Source organism: Taudactylus pleione, unplaced genomic scaffold (genome assembly GCF_031769625.1).
Source record: "Taudactylus pleione unplaced genomic scaffold, aTauple2 ptg000259l, whole genome shotgun sequence".
Classification (NCBI taxonomy): domain Eukaryota; kingdom Metazoa; phylum Chordata; class Amphibia; order Anura; family Myobatrachidae; genus Taudactylus; species Taudactylus pleione.
The window spans coordinates 8238073-8255811 of NW_028284661.1; the positions used below are offsets into that span (position 1 = coordinate 8238073).

General features: G+C 41.0%; 1 protein-coding gene across 1 annotated transcript in view; it reads right to left on the minus strand.

Moving 5' to 3' along the window:
• The window catches only part of TBC1D32 (TBC1 domain family member 32), a 484474-nt gene that overhangs the window by 339541 nt on the left and 127194 nt on the right, over window positions 1–17739 (minus strand). The window contains exon 13 of the mRNA XM_088481005.1: window positions 3182–3319. Coding sequence (XP_088337131.1) covers window positions 3182–3319 — 138 coding nt within the window. The remainder of the gene's footprint in view (window positions 1–3181; window positions 3320–17739) is intronic.

Genomic DNA, 17739 nt, shown 5'->3' on the forward strand with positions numbered 1-17739 from the left:
AAATCTAAATAGAATGTATCGCTAGGGTGCGTGCTTAAATTGGGTGTGAATGTCCTTACTGTACTCTATTTACACCCCCAAACCGCTATCCAGGTAGAAAAAGCCACAAGTACAAAAAGTGTAATTCTAAATATACAGGGTCACCAAGAAAAGATAGAGGGGGTGGGCAAACATGAGTCACACCTGCTCTTGAAAAACCTTAACTGCGAGCACTACTGAGAGGGAGAGTTACTCTCAGCAATGTTGACCTTGAATGTTTTCCTGAGGGAGAGTGGATACAATCTATACAGTGAATATTTTCCTGTCAGGCCACATAGACAAGCCCAGACCTGGGTAATTAGTACTCACCCCCTCGTCCAGTGTCCGATTAACTATTTGGCTGACCAAGCTGTAGCCAAAGGAGCAGAGTCTTGGGGCACCAGCTGGAAGGTGACGTTTGCACTAGGGTTTTCTTCCCAGTCATCACCAGTTAGAGCATAATTCATATAATGGCTGTGGGTGCAGCTGATAATCAGGTCAGTGACACTTGTAAGTTTACTGCTGTGATGCTTTTGTTTTAAATAATGGGGGTACAGCATTACAAGGTTTTAAGCAGTTTTGCTGCATGAGTACGGGGTACGGGAAGCCGGCGGACCTAATCCCGACAGCCGGCATCCCGACTGCTTAATCCCGGCGAGGGTTAAATGACAGGCATCTAAATCTAGACACCTGTCATTTTACCGACGCTGGGAGACCGGCGCCTGGCATCCCGATTGAAGTCCTGACAGCCGCAGGGGGGGGAGGGTTAGGTTTAGGGCTCCCAAGGGGACTTAGGGTTAGGCACCCCCCAAGGAGGTTAGGGTTAGGCTAGGGGGAGGGAGGGTTAGGCACCCCCTGGGGGATTTAGGATTAGGCGGCGGGAAGGAGGGGTTAGGTTTAGGCACTTAGAGGGGGGATTAGGGTTAAGCACTGGGGGGGAGGTTAGGGTTAGGCACCCCTAAGAGAGAGTTAGGGTTAGGGAGTAGAATAGGTTAGAGAATACTTACCTGGGGACGATCGGGATTTTCATCCTTGTCGGGCTGCCGCTGTCGGGATTTGAAGCGCCGGCCAGGGGTCCGGCGGTAAATCATACCGATTCCGAGTCATTACATACAAGCAGTGTGGTTGTGGGGAGGATTAGTAAAGTATGCTATAAATACAAAGACCCATGAAAGATTATGATGAAGGATATACTGTACAAGTGCTGGGGAAGGGGACGTTTGTTATAAATACAAAGACCTATATAAGATCATGTTGCTGGGCTGACTATACAAATGATGGGGTGGTATGTTATAAATACAAATACCTATATATAGTCATGCTACAGGACATACTGCATAAATGTTTGGGGGAAGTTTGTTACAAATACACTACACAGGTATATTAAAATGATGTTCAAGGACATTCAAGTGCTGAGAGGGGAAGCCTGCTGCTACCTGTGACCGTGTAATGATGGGCAAAAGTTTTGATACATACACTATATATCAAAACACATTTTTACATTGCACACATGGTCTTATGTCCAACTCTAAATGAGACCTTATGTGATGAACCAACACAAATAGAATGAAAAAAAATATATATATATATATTCCAGTATGCATGATACATTGCTAGGATGCTCTTTTAACGCATTCAGCAAATTTAACCATAATTTTAGATTTATTACCAACGGTTGTGAATTCTATTAACAGCAGTAATTCATGAGACAGAATTGACTATACGCCATCATCTACTGTTCCAATGTGAGCCTTAAAGGTAGAGTTTGACTAAAGGCTGTACATCTGTGACTAATTGGTGCAATTTGGCGTTTTGCAGATGACTGTCTCAGAAAAGAAAAACGGAAATGTATGGAGTTCACCGATTGCAGATTCAGAGATCGGGGCTATAGATTGGCAGTGAATGGAGGCGATCAGCCGATTTGCCGACCGTTACTAGTAAAATGATGAGCCTTTTACGTTTGGCAGATCTGTGATTTTCTAAAAATGATCTGCAAATCACTGAAAGATATCTGTAATGCATGAGCACAGATTGGTGCATTGGGGAATCTTTTAATCAGAGAAAAAAAAATTACATAATCTATGGTTTTTGAGATTGCTGATGAATGAGCCCCTTAAGACAGCAGCATAAGGGTGAAGAAATGGGTAAACAGTCATAAAAGTACAATAAGTACAGTCGTTTTTTCTGGTGCATGAATCCATTGATAGAATATTGCATTATGCACCAGACATTTTTAATCTAGCATTTACAAGCCATTATTAACTCTCCAATTTAAGAACAAAATATGCAAAGAATACTGTACATTATAAATTATAATGTTTAATGAAATTATTTGTAATAATCTATATTTCAGACAATGTGACAATGTTAACCCAGAGGCTGATTTTAGGGTTTCTGCAACCGAATGCGTTAAAAAAGCTTCTTGTAATAGTTTTAAGTGTAGCTTTGGTAATGATTTGCAAGCAGCACATCCTTGCTTTCTTACAAATTGTGCTAAGATTTCCTCTGGTATTGCAATTTGCAGGGACAGATCATAAATATTTCAATAACTGAATTTTGAAGGGTTTCTTGGTTTGAATGAAAATTCACTAACAAAAACCTTGCAAGGGCTTTTTATAATGGTCATATCTTTTGATTAGATGTCAAATAAATTATATTGCTTCAAAGAGACAGAAGTTGGATCTGCACCTTCATCTTATTGTAAAATCAACATAACCAAAACTAAGTAAAAGCTTTGTTTTGTCAATGTAATTCTATGACTAGTGAACTTATCAATGTGTATCAATGTGTATCAATGTGTGTGCATAGATGTGTGTAACTTGTTCATATTACCTTGCATAAAATAATTTCAAGATGCAGAGAAATATATATTTCCATTTTGGTTTTCTTTTATGAAATCTGCCTTAACACTACAGGTTGTTTTCTATATAATATAGAAGTGATATATTCACATATAGGTATGTATTCAGCTGTAGGTAACAGTATACTTAATAATTGAGTTCTACCCTCAAAGAAAAAACTTGCAGCTTTCAGAAAACAGAGAACATTTTCAGCGCACGGTATATTAAACAAAAACACAATGAATTATATATCATCTATAACGCAATAAAATAAATTATTATTACTGTCATATTTTCTGTATCATTGTCTAATTTCTAGTTACCTTTCCGGATTTTTAGTTTTATGGGAAACAGTTTTCTGCCGTGTTTATATATCAGCAGTCTTCCGAGAAGACTAAGTGAATGAACAAAGTATAAATAATGTAATTCTCTTCTGGAATAGAATGTCTTCTGTTTAGTGCCTGGAGAGAAACAAGAGAAATACACATAATTAAGGTTCTGTAGATGCACATGGAAATGTGACATTTCCTTTGACTGACATCAACACCACAGAGAATAATAGATTTTTTCCTCTGTCAAATATGATCTTTGTATTGGTCAAATTACCAGTCTATCTGAATATAAAGACAAATATTCCCCACCAGCCATCATGTTTACTGTTCCCAGGGACAAGAAGTGATCCGAACAGAAATAGTTTCATAAACCACAATACACATTTAAATTGTGTTGCAGAAATTATTGCCATTAATAGGTCATTTACTGTTATAAATGTTGTAAGTTCTAGAACACAGGTTGTCAGAACCTTAAATACTGTTTGCCATTCATAATTAAATTTTAGGCAGACTACAAGAGTTGAATCCTGGTTTATTACTTTGTTAAGCTGCTTTATTTTTCTGTTTCCTCCATTTGTACTCATCTTAGATGCCTTTGCAGGTGTTGCTAAACTATCAAAAATATATGTGGGGGCATTTATGAAAACTAAAAATGCACTGTAACAAGAAAGTTTCTTTTTTTTATATTTCAAAAGATAAATAATAGAAGATACATGTAACACACCTACCAATCCTAACTCTCTGAATGCCCAAATCTATTGAAATAAGAATAAAAATGCTGCCAAACGTGAAAAGTGGATACTCAAACCCAGAAGAGATCATCACAAATACTCAAAAAAAAAGGCACAAATCATCCAATTTTATATGACTAGTTAAGTGGTAATCCTATAAAATTATAGATATTAGATCAGATATGGGATTGGTTGCAATAACCTACAATCCATTCTTCATTTCCTTTTATATATATATATATATATATATATATATATTGTCGAAGCTGAATAATTGGCTGAGACAAGTTCAGTTTAAAATTTAATCGCGGCGACGCCATCTTGCGACTGGCCGCAAGACGTCATCTTGAAAATGAGATCGCAAGACGCCATTTTGCGAATGGCCACCTAAGCGCCATTTTAGATAAACTCAAATTTTAGTACATGTGGCGATAATACTATTACCACCATGCGATTGCATCTTTCACCAGTTCTCATACACACATTAATACGCACAATTGCGCTGTTAACTAGTCGCATTAGCGAATGCATAGGACTTTGTATGAAACCACTGCTTTATTAGCTTTATGCGCACGCATCTGCCCCAAGTTAACTAGCGTCCTTATATCAAACCCCGAATACTCACACATTACATATTCACACATAAGGTTTAATAAGCTTTAAAGTATATGATTTAAGTTGGTTCAGTTAGTTTAAATGCTGAGAAATAAAGATATATGATAACTAAGGTTTTATACATGCTAAACAAGCCATGTTTGGTTTCTTTCCACAGTATTCCGGTGTTATCGGTGGGGAGATCGCATCATGCATTCTCGAGTTATGGATCGCAGAGACTTCAAGCAACAAAATGTATTAACTGTTAGGATGTTACAGGGGGCGGGAAGGGAAAGACCCCCAGCTGTTAGAGGCAGGCAGAGTCTATTTGAACCAGCCTGTTAAATGCTCTGTAACAGATGTTTCTCCCCTGGGAACCAATGACATCAGCAACAAACTTCTATATCGTCCTGTCTATTCTGGGGGGGTATAAATATGTGTGCGCAAATGCTGGGTTCTTAGTCTTCGTGCTGAATGCTGAATGACCAGGGGTCTCTTGCTGATGCCTATCTTCGGGTCCGGAAGCGCTGCGTATGTATACTGTACTTGGGTCTGTATAATTCAGTTTGCGCCTAAATTGTGTCTGGATCAATTGCGTGTAACTGTCTGAAATTTTACTTGAATAACACTTGTGCTTTGGAACCACAGATTCCAGGTCTAATTTACTGTATGACTGCATACGCAAATTAGCGTCAAACTCAGAAGGTATAGGCAGGTTATCAGAAGGTATAGGAAGGAGTGTATAGAGGTTCTGATCCAGTATCGTTAAGATATATATATATATATATATATATATATATATAGATATATATATATATATATAAATATATATAAACATATATACACATATATAGCCTAAAACATATTACATCGCATTGCATTTGAAATAATTTCTTGGTCACAAAAATCAAATCCCACAAAAGGACAACTTTATTTTTGCTTTCACCCATTTTTTATTAAACTCTACTCCTGGAGCCAATGCAATTGAACTTTTTAGATACAATGCCTTTTGCTATGAAAAAAAGGTACTGGTCCTGTAAAAAAACAAATAGGTACTAGTACTCATCCTGTTTATCAGTGGTGCTGGTTATGGATTAAGGGGGTTTTGTTTTATTGTATTTTTTTTTAAACCATCAAAGACCATGATGCAAGTCAACATCAGGCTTTTGGAGATGTAAAAGATGCATTTCATAAAATGCACATATATATATAAATTTAAATCTAAATAGAATGCATATTTAAGGTGCATGCTTAAAGTAGGTGTGCATGTCCATGCTGTTCTTCATTCACACATGTAAGCCCCTAAGCCGACTCTCCAGGCAGAAAAAGCCACGAGTGCAAAATGCGTACCTCTAAATACAGGCAACAAATTTTAATAAATGCTCAATGCATCAAAAAACTTTTTTAGATTGTGCAATGGACTTATGTCCTATTCTTAATGAGGCTATATGTAAGGAAGCAACACTATTAGAATAAAAGAAAGCAAGTGGGAATAAAATTATACTCTTTCGTAATAGATGGCTTGTTAAAGAATGTGTATATTTAATATCACCATTGAAGACTAAGTTAAATTTACTAAGAATCGAGTTTAGTCAAGTTTTGTTTCTTTTTTTGTTAATCTCGATTTGTATTGCTGAATCTTGGGTGATTTTCCAATTTTTCATCTCTCAAATTTACGAATAAGTGAATTTAGGTGAAAGTGAGTTTTCCGACGGTGAAGCAGATTGAGATATCTCCCCTGAGTAGCAAGTTTAGATGAGATTACTCACCCAAGATTGCAGTGTTTTCTCTCTGCAAATCTCTCCTGAGCTAGCAGCCTGCACATATCAGTGAGATATGTGAAGGCTGCTTGTTTGTACCTGTAAAAAAATGGGTTAAATGTTTAAAAAGAATGACGTAGGGTCCCCCCCGAAAAGCATAACCAGCCCCAGACTGGTCAGACAGTCCTGGTTTCAAAAATTCTCGAGAACAAAACGAGTAGGTGAACACTGTAATTTAGGAACCAGTACCTGGCTGCAGGGCCAGTCTTGTTTTTTAATATAGGGTGGAAAAATTGCATAGGGGGCCCCCTATATTTAAAACCAGCACCGGACCCAAACCGACTGGAGTGTAATGTCACAGCCAGGAGACCCTATCACCGGGGCTAAATGGCCAAAGCATTAACAACCCAAGCTGGTCAGGCCAAGCCGGGGATCTCAGGGGAGGTGGGGACCCCCCCAAGAAGGGGTCTCCCCTCTCCCGAAACCCCAGGCTTGGTCTGAAGCCCGGGGATCTTTCCCGCACCACTGGGCTGTGTGTACGGGGGAAATAAAGTGTTAAATAGTATTCAACTATTGTATTTTACAGTGGAACTACAGGTGCCAGCATGCATGCCAGCAGGCGGCCGGCAATCGTACCTTCAATGTAAAATAAATAGTTAAATAAAGACACAACACAAGCACCGTAGATGGTATACATTTATTACACACCTACCTCAATCACACATACTTACCTGCTGCCAGATGTTCGCGTCCACTTGTCCCATGTAGAAATCCATTTGGATGAACCTACAAAAAACATCCTATACTCACCTCCATCCTCGTGCTGGTCTCCGTAGCATCCAGGCTGGTCTTTCAAAAAAACCATATACTTACCATTAGCGGTGTATGTGTGTGACCACATACACCGCTATCCGGCTCCCGATTGATCAGTGTGAACTGTCAGGAGCCGGCAGCCAATCAGCGGCTGCTAACTGTAAAGTGGATGCTCTAAGCAAAAAACAGAATGATGGACCCGCGCTAATTGGACTAGCAGCTGGTAAATCTAAAAAATGTGGGCACACCCAGGAGTCACCACATGGATATACAGATGAATAAAAGAAAATGTGATAAACCAGCACTTTAAGAAATCCAGCTGAATATTACTGGATCAGTCAGGATGATGTTGATCAAATCCAGCCCGATTCCTGACAGAAAGGATACCGTTATTATAATAACTTACATAATCATCCTTTCTCGTGTGTCCATCAAAGTATCTTTATCCTGTTGGTCACAATTAAAACAGGTTGCAAATAGATAATATCTATGTATCACTTACATCTGAGTTCTTTATGTATGTGGACTTTATGAGCATCAATTAGATTATATAAGTACACTTTTACTTTAGTACATCTGGTGTGCAATGTCTTATTGAAATTAAATTATCCTAATGATTCAAAGGTATATGATTCCTGGACAACACTTTGCGAGTTAAGATATTAATTATAATCGGTTATTAAAGGATAAAAATAGAATATTTGCTTCTGGCATATGAGATTAAACAGGCAACTGTAGGTACAAACAAACAAACAAAAGAAGGAAGGAAGGAAAATCCACCGACCCTTTTACAATGGTGCCCCAAGCAACCTGTTTAAAATTGTGATAACCACAATTAAAAGCAGAGAACCTGTAATTTTTTGTGTGTTTGTTTTGTTTGTTTGTACACAGGATGCCACTTGTACAAATGGCGATCCAGCAATGACTGCTTTAATTACAATTCTCAATGTACTCGAGACAAAAATTTGTTTTCATTTTTTGCATGGTTGCACAAGATATTTAACATTTTCTTTCCAACTAGAGTATTTTGCAGGACTGCCAAGATTCTTCAAAGCCAAGAAGTCACACTGAAGAGCAGATTCTATTGTTGAAGAAATGCTGGCTCCTGGCCATTCACAGTAATACTGTATCACTCCACTTATTAGGGATTTCCCTGCTCAATCCAACTTGAAGTATATGTGCAGTGAAACTTGTGTATTAAGGACACACATTACACAAATTCAACATACACAGGAACAGTCCATGACACCAGTATTTGTAACTACACATTGCACATTGACACATGAACAGTGCATGTTTTAAAGTACTAGAGAATTCAAAATTAATTGCAGTAAACCCAAATATGATTTTTTTTTTTTTTTTTTAATAAATATTAATTTTTCATATGATTGAAGCAAATGAATGTAAATGGAAATTAATTTAGTGATGGTAAAATGATGTTACCTATTGAACTGCAATGTATTGCAAATTTGTTCCAGATGTGGTGTGCTGATATAATGTCAAAAATATTAAAATTGGCAAATTTTATAATGTTTGTTAGACTAATCATGATTCATGCAGGAACTGGAACTCAACACCAATGTGAACCATGATTTGCATTCATTACCTTCTGTTGTTGTTCTCAATGTCTGATTGTGAACAAAAGGGGGGGCTTACACAAGATCTCGGAAAACAATGATCTGTGTCATATATACGGCATTACTGAACACACAAATGAAAATTGTGATGTGGTGTGTGCTCTGAGGTCCTATTCTACCAATCAGGGCTGGCTCTAGGGGTGTTCGACCAGTGCACTCGCACAGGGGCGCCACCCGTAGAGGGCGAACCCCTCCCCAGCATCCCGATTTCAGCGGGTGGTCAAATCGGGAGGCTGGGGACCCCCACCGTCGCAGCTGTGCCAGACCCCAGGAGTGTAAATGGATGCCGCAGCCATTCACTGATGGGAAGAGGGCTGGGGGAAGCCCATCCCGTGACGGAGTGCTGGGCTTTACCCCCAGCCTGACGTTATTTGGAGCGTGCCATGCGGGTACGCCTCCAAATAATGGCACGTAGGGGGCGTGGCCTATGGCAATTAGGCAATGCACCCAAATTTGGATTAAAGGGCACCTTCTCAAGGGCCGGCACAGGGTGCTCAGACCAATGGAGCCAGCCCTGCTACCAATGCAAGGTTCAAGGTTTTAATCTATGGGCTATGTTATATATGTGCTTGGTATGATGTGTATGCTTGCATAGAATTACTGTCAAACTCTGTTAGCAAAGTCCTAGTGTAAACCACCTGAAACCAACTGTAGGGTGGGTGTTCTTATAACATCAGCCCTGGTAATGGTCGCTGGTTTGCAAAAACTCTAGGCAGTTATATTCATCTGTATCTTATGTAATGGTTGTAATAGGTGATAGTTAATTGTGTGTCGTAGTATAGATGTATCTTCCCCTCTCCAACTAGTACCTGCATAGGAAAACTGCCACTCCACCAGGAATAAAGCTATAGTCCTTGTTATTCCTGTGGTCAATGCAAGTTGATTTTTTTTCATCCAGTTCATGAAATCTGCAAGATCTGGTTTTCAGCATGTGGTTGTTCCTTGTTGTGTCCAGTACACCCCTGGCTCCGGCTGTGCACACACATGGCTAATATTGGTTATCTGTGTGTAGTTTGTATGTACTTCTTCTGAAAAATCCTTGCAATTCAGGAGTTGATAGACTTGTTTTAGGTTAAGAAATTCACTTCTGAGTAAGTTAGAATATGTGGTGTGTTATACTGTATTATCTTTGAGTATTATATCGCATGTAAACCACATATAATATTTAAATTATAACTAAGTATGATTTGAAGGTTTGCTTAATATGCATAGTACATTATGTTTAAGGTAATCAGGTAACTTGATGTATTTTGTCAAGGAATATTTGGGCGGTATTGGCCCTGTGAAAGCTTGCATGTTTAGCTCACATGAAGCTTTGGTTGCTATGCATTTAGCTAGCGGCGGCGACCTGTTGTCTGGGGTCTTTGGTAACAGGACGGAAACATAAGAAAACTGTATGGAAAGGTTAGCAAGGTTCAAGAAAGATATCAGTTCCTTATGAATATCTGAGATGTCACAGGTATTTTATGTGACTAAAATAGCGATAATAGCAATTATTGTTTTTTTTTTTATTTAAGGTATTCTGTTATTTGATTCTAACCCTTATTTCCTACAGAAGCACATCTTTGCCAGTTGTCTAGCAGAGACTGCTTCGGCGACACTATAAGAATTTTGAGCAGATAGCGCGCACTGGAAACCTGTGGAAGGTGTGAGTTAGCTACTCTCACTGGGTGATCTCAGAACTGTAAGATAAAGTCTCCAATCTTGTAAGGATTGAGGACTTCATTTCCATTAATACAGGCAGGAAAAAGTAATACACCATCAGTGTTGGACTGGGGCAGTGGGGCCCACCGAGATTTTTCCCTGTACCCCTATGGTCCAGTCCGGCCCTGTACACTAGTCATAACTAATTAGTAGATATGGATTTCATTAAATAGATTAAGAAACTCGCAAAGGGGGTATATGTTAACCCATTTATTCAGTTCTGCAACAGATTTACAGGTGGAACCGGTGTGAAGCTTATAATCAGGTGATGTATTGCTATGCAGGGTGTAATTAATTGGATCATATGGCAGGTTTGCAATGAGTCCTGTAATAATCATACTATATATATATATATGTAAGCAAAATGTAGTTGAAAAATACTAAATCGCAGGTTGGCGAAGTCTGTAATAAAGGTACAAATAGATATTCATATAATTTAAGATGCCACTGATGTTAGGATGTCTAAATAATTGTTTTCCTTTAGGTAAACAGGTCATGTGGTAAGTATATATATGACTGCAGGAAATATGATTTTTAGACAGCGTTATACATAACATTATAGATATTGAGAAACAATGTAATATGCGTAATATTCAGAATGTTGGACATGAGATATACCCTTAGTAGTAGGGATATTATAAGATAAGCATATACAAGAAAATCTAGGTTTGTCATTACTGCAGTAAGTATACGTCCTTATGATACGGATTACAGATGATAACGGGTTTAGCCTTTAAGCTTATAACAGTGTTTACGGTATATGCAATAGTTCTTAAAACTGTATATGATAATATATGGGTAAAATAGAGAGGTGGTAATAAAATCCTGCTCATTTTAAATCCTAGTTATATACAGGTGAAATTATAATGGTTGTTGGAGCAAAGTATTCTCAAAATCCCCTAGTGGTAGTAAGTAGGTATTGCAACCCCTGATCAGATTCATAGGAATTGGAAGATGGGTGGACAAGGGCCCTCATTCAGAGCCGTACGCTCTGAGCAGAGCGCACGCTCTGAATGAGGGCCGTCCTCCATAACTATGGAGCGTCCCCCTGGACGCTCGTATAGCTGTGGGTCACCACCCACAGCCTATACGAGCGTGCAGTTTGATAGCCGCGATGGTCTTGACCATCGCGACCATCGAAACTGCGAGCCGGAGCCTGCGGTTGAGGTTTTCAACCGCAAGGCCCGGAGTGATTTTGGCTCTATCAGAGCCAAAATCACTCCCACTGACATCACTAGTGATGTCAGTGGGCCGGCTTCTGACGGTAGGCATTCCCTTGGGAACGCCCCCGTCAGGGAGGCACGCCCCCGGCACGCCCACCAAAGGGGGCGTGCTGTCAATCAACATCGACAGCACGCCCCCTTTGATCAGACACAACGAGCGAAGGACTTTCCATCGCTCGTCGCGTCTGGCGCATGCGCACGACGGAGCTCACGCCGTCGTGCGCATGCGCAGTGCACAACATCGACCCACTTGCGAGCGGACAGCCGCTTGTGAGTGGGTCTGAATCAGGGCCAAGGTCTTTTTGAAGGATCTTGGAAAGATTAATAGCCAAAAATATACCTGTAGATCCCATGAAGTGACATATGTGATAAATGCCATCAGAACTGTTGTAAGTGGTAACAGTTCATAAGGAATAGTGTTTAGAAATCCCAAGTGATTATTAGTAGCATGCACAAATGTACTATTTTTGTGTTTATAAATCCCTGTAAAACCTAGCTAAAATTTGGGATGTAAGTATTACGGATAACCCTATGGTTGAGGTTTCATGGTTTCATTCACCAGAACAGGGGTATTGCCATAGATCATAAATATAGGGATATGATCATACTGTTTGAAATTGTTGCTGTGACAATTAAATCAGCGGAATGTACGTTTTTCTCAAAAACACCTGTTGTAATTTTTATGTTTTACTTCTTGTGGCCAGTAGGGACACTCACAGGTCTTAGGAGTAGTAGAATGGGAAATACATATCCATTTCCCTGCTGAGGTAATAAAGCCTGGAGTTACTAAGGATTTTCAATGGAAAATTACATTTACAGTGCATCCAGAAAGTATTCACAAAGCTTCATTTTTTTCCACAATTTGTTATGTTGCAGCCTTATTCCAATATGGAATAAATTAATTTTTGTCCTCAAAATTCTACACACAATACCCCATAATGACAATGTGTAAAAAGTGGTTTTGCGATTTTTGCAAATTCAATAAATGAAAAAAAAATCTACAAAATCACATGTACATATGTGTTCACAACCTTTGCTCCGTACTTTGATGATGCACCTTTGGCAGCAATTACAGCCTCAAGTCTTTTTTAATATGATGCCACAAGCAGTTCCACACATTCCTCTTTGTAGCACCTCTCAAGCTCCATCAGGTTGGATGGGAAGCGTCAGTGCACAGCCATTTTCAGATCTCTCCAGAGATGTTCAATTGGATTCAAGTCAGGGCTCTGGCTGGGCCACTCAAGGACATTCACAGAGTTGTCCTGAAGCCACTCCTTTGATATCTTGACTGTGTGTTTAGGGTCGTTGTCCTGTTGAAAGATGAACCGTCACCCCAGTCTGAGGTCAAGAGCGCTCTGGAGCAGGTTTTCATCCAGGATGTCTCTGTACATTGCTGCATTCATCTTTCTCTCTATCCTGACTAGTCTTCCAGTTCCTGCCGCTGAAAAACATCCCCACAGCATGATGCTGCCATCACCATGCTTCACTGTAGGGATGGTATTGGCCTTATGATGAGCGGTGCGTGGTTTCCTCCAAACATAACCGCTGGCATTCACGCCAAAGAGTTCAATCTTTGTCTCTCATGGTCCTTCAGGTGCATTTTGGCAAACTCCAGGCGGGCTGCCATGTGCTTTTTACCAAGAAGTGGCTTCCATCTGGCCACTCTACCATACAGGCCTGATTGGTGGATTGCTGCAGAGATGGTTGTCCTTCTGGAAGGTTCTCCTCTCTCCACAGAAGAATGCTGTAGCTCTGACAGAGTGACCATCAGTTTCTTGGTCACCTCCTTGAAAAGGGCCCTTCTCCCCCGATCGCTCAGTTTAAACGGCCGGCCAACTCTAGGAAGAGTCCAGGTGGTTCCGAACTTCTTCCATTTATGGATGATGGAGGTCTCTGTGCTCATTGGGACCTTCAAAGCAGCAGATATTTTTCTGTACCCTTCCCCAGATTTGTGCCTTTGAGACAATCCTGTCTCGGAGGTCTACAGACAATTTCTTGGACTTCATGCTTGGTTTGTGCTCTGACATACACTGTCACGTGTGGGACCTTATATAGATAGGTGTATGCTTTTCAAAATCATGTCCAATCAACTGAATTTACCACAGGTGGACTCCAATTAAGCTGTAGGAACATCTCAAGGATTATCAGTGAAAACAGGATGCACCTGAGCTCAATTTTGAGCTTCATGGCAAAGGCCATGAATAATTATGTACATGTGATTTCTTAGTGGGTTTTTTTTATTATATTTGCAAAAATGTCAAAAAAAACTTTTTATACGTTGTCATTATGGGGTATTGTGTGTAGATATTTGAGGACAAAAATTAATTTATTCCATTTTGAAATAAGGCTGTAACATAACAAAATGTGGAAAAAGTGAAGCGTTGTGAATACTTTCCAGATGCACTGTAAGGTTTTTTAAAATGGTCTAATATTTAAAAAGGTTCCACAGGAAGATTTTCTGTTATTAGTAAAGTAAGTGGGTATATCTATTATCAGATTGTATGTTTGGAATAGATAGGAATAAGTTACATATTGACATGCCTGTATTATGTATGCTAAAATTTCTTAAGCTGCATACACACACAACGATTGAGTTAATGAACGATTTTAGTAAACGATTTTCTACCTTGAAAAAATGAACTAAAATCGTTTACTAAAGTTGTTCGTTTACTATGTTCATTTAAATGTAATGAACGATTTTTATAAACTACAAACGATTTTTGCATATTAACTTAATGAAAATTGTTGAGTTGACAAGTCTGACTGAACTACAAACTACAAACGTGAACGCGCATGAACAATAATCGTTCATCGTTTGACTCAGAAAGTGAACGATTTTGTTAAACGATATTGTTTAACGATAATCGTTCAAAAAATCGTCGTGTGTGTATGCACCTTTTCTATTTTCTCAGAACATCGAAAAGCAGGTCAAAGTGGATCAAAGAGCCAAAGACTTCTCTGATTCTCAACCATTAATGCACAGATTATTTTCAGGAGGAAAGGCAGGGGGGTGTTAAATGGGTATTTGTAGGATGAAAATGTAGGATTTCCCAGATTAGGGATATTTTTGGAGATTTTTATTGGAATGAGGAAAAAATAGAAAAGCAAAGGCATTGGAAGAACTTGAATGCCACTTAGTGGAGTAAACAATGTAAAGTTCAGTCTGTTAAGGCCCCCATACACGGTATGATAGGTGCTATATCGTGCCAGGTATGGGCACAATATCGTACCTGATATCGTGCTGCGCGCTCCCGCGGGGTCGTACATCACATCCCCAGATCTTCCTGCAGAACCATGTGATCTGGGAAGCGATGTACGATCCAATTCAAATGGAGGAGGGGGGAGCCGGCATATCGTGCGGATCGGCAGTCGCCCTACACCTTAACACTCATAATGTTAGTGATATGTGATTTTTGAAAACTCCAATATGGAGCAGACAAAATTATAAATTATCATAGAGGGTAGGGAGGGACAGTTAATGCTCGAAAGAGAATTCGTTTTTCATCAACATTGGGAAATCAAGTCAACAACAGGATATCAAAAGGCTGCAGGTGGATAGGATGGAAGAGAAGATGTCAGATTTGGTAGGAAAGGTGGAGACATTCAAAAGTACTGATATCTTTTAATTTCTTATTTAGATGCTGATGAGGCTCATCTGTAGACAGACAATATTTATGGCAGATGACTGCATGGACCCTAAGATGATCGGACGGAACACAGGGGGTCATTCAGACCCGCTCGCGAGCGCAGGACGCTCGCAAGCGGGTCGCTGTTGCCCTACTGCGCATGCGCACGACGGAGGGAGCTCCGTCGTGCGCATGCACGAGACCCGGCGAGCGACGGGCTCTCCGTCGCTCCGGGTCTCGCACCAAAGGGGGCGTGCTGTCGATGTTGATTAACAGCACGCCCCCTTTGGTGGGCGTGCCGGGGGCGTGCCAGCCAGACGAAGGCGTTCCCATGGGAACGCCTACCGTCTGAAGCCGGCCCCACTGACATCACTAGTGATGTCAGTGCGAGTGATTTTGGCTCTGATAGAGCCAAAATCACTCCAGGGCTTGCGGCAGCGAGACCCTACCGCAGGGTCTCCGTCGCAAGCCCGATGGTCGCGATGGTCAAGACCATCGCGACCATCATCATGGACGCTCGCATATGCTGTGGGTGGTCACCCACAGCTATGCGAGCGGCCAGGAGGCCACTCCATTTTCATGTAGGAGGGCCCTGATTCAGAGCGAGCGCTCTGGTCAGAGCCTTCGGCTCTGAATCAGGCCCATAGTCACAAGATATGTGCGTTATAGTCAGAGCCCAGAAACTAGCTTGGTTGGTCCATAAGCATTTGAACACATATAGCCAGCTCTCACACTACAAGCCAATTAACAGTTCAATACATGTGGCCAAGGGACCTGGGCATGAGCTTCATAATAAGGTTTAGAAACACCCATTTCACAGCTCATATCAAGTGAGATGGGGGGGTTGGGTTCACACACAGAGCTCAGAGACACTAGCAGAAGGATAGGACCGTCACTTATTTGCTCTGCTCTAGCGAGACCATTGCAAGGATGGGTCTCAATACACCAGGAGAGACTAAGTATCTAACTATATAGAATCATACAAATGGATTATTGTGAAGTTTAATGAATTGTTTAATAATGTAGTGATCTGTACAGTAGTTAGTTTATATGTGTAAGTCTGTAATGTATACTTTTTGTATTTGTAAAGTAAGTAGTGTTTTGTGTGCAGAATGCAGGAAAGGAATTCATAGTGGAATCTTTGTTCGTATATACAGCAAGGTTATCAAGCTGTAATGCTTTGGTTAAGAGTGATGGTTATCCTATGAAACAGCACTATGGTGGTTTGTGAATAAACATCAACATATGCTGTGTATTGTGAAGTTCTGTAGAGGTCAATTACAGTTTAAATTAGGGGTGAGCAGATTCGGATTTCTGAAATCCGAACCCCCCCGATCCGAGGCCGATCCGAGTCAGGCTCGACTTTTCCCGCCAGACTCGGATATGAAATCGAGACAAAACGTCATCATCCCGCCGTCCGGGTCTCGCGGGTTTTGGATTCTATATAAGGTACCCGCGTCGGCGCCATTTTTTCACTCGGCTGTGGACAGTGAAGAGGGAGGGTGGGAGTTAGGGCTGGCTGGGCTGTGTAGTGTAGTGTAGTGCAGTGTAGTGTTGTGCTGTGCTGCTGTTGTCCATAGGGGCTGTGTCCACTCCTCCAAAGTCCATAGGGGCTGGCTGTGTTGTGCTGTGCTGCTGTTGTCCACAGGGGCTGTGTCCACTCCTCCAAAGTCCATAGGGGCTGGCTGTGTTGTGCTGTGTTGCTGTTGTCCATAGGGGCTGTGTCCACTCCTCCAAAGTCCATAGGGGCTGGCTGTGCTGTGCTGCTGTTGTCCATAGGGGCTGTGTCCACTCCTCCAAAGTCCATAGGGGCTGGCTGGACTGTGTTGTGCAGTCAGTTGTTCATAGGGGCTGTGTCCACTCCAAAGTCCTGTGCAGTGTCCCAGTCCTAAAGGGGAGCTGTAGTGTTGTCCAGGGGGTGCTCTGTCCATCAGGGGTGCTCCCCCAGAGTGCAAAAAATAAATATTTTTTCTGTGTTTGTGAATTGTGTGCGCAGTAGCCGCACGTGCATCAACAAAGTAGCGCCAAGCGTGCGCCTGGGTCATAAGTAAAGGGCCGGCTGGCTTGACCGTTAAAGGGTGCTGTAACCCCCAAAGTGCACTCCAAACCAAATAAAAAAATATTTTCTGTGTTTGTGAACTGTGTGCACTGTGGCTGCACGTGCATCAACAAAGGAGCAGCGCCAAGCGTGCGCCTGTGTCCCATAAGTAAAGGGCCGGCTGGCTTGTCCGTTAAAGGGTGCTGTAACCCCCAAAGTGCACTCCAAAAAAATAAAAATATATATTTTTTTGTGTTTGTGAATTGTGTGCACAGTAGCCGCACGTGCATCAACAAAGCAGCGCCAAGCGTGCGTCTGTGTCATAAGTAAAAGGCCGGCTGGCTTGACCGTTAAAGGGTGCTGTAACCCCCAAAGTGCACTCCAAACCAAATAAAAAAAATATTTTCTGTGTTTATGAATTGT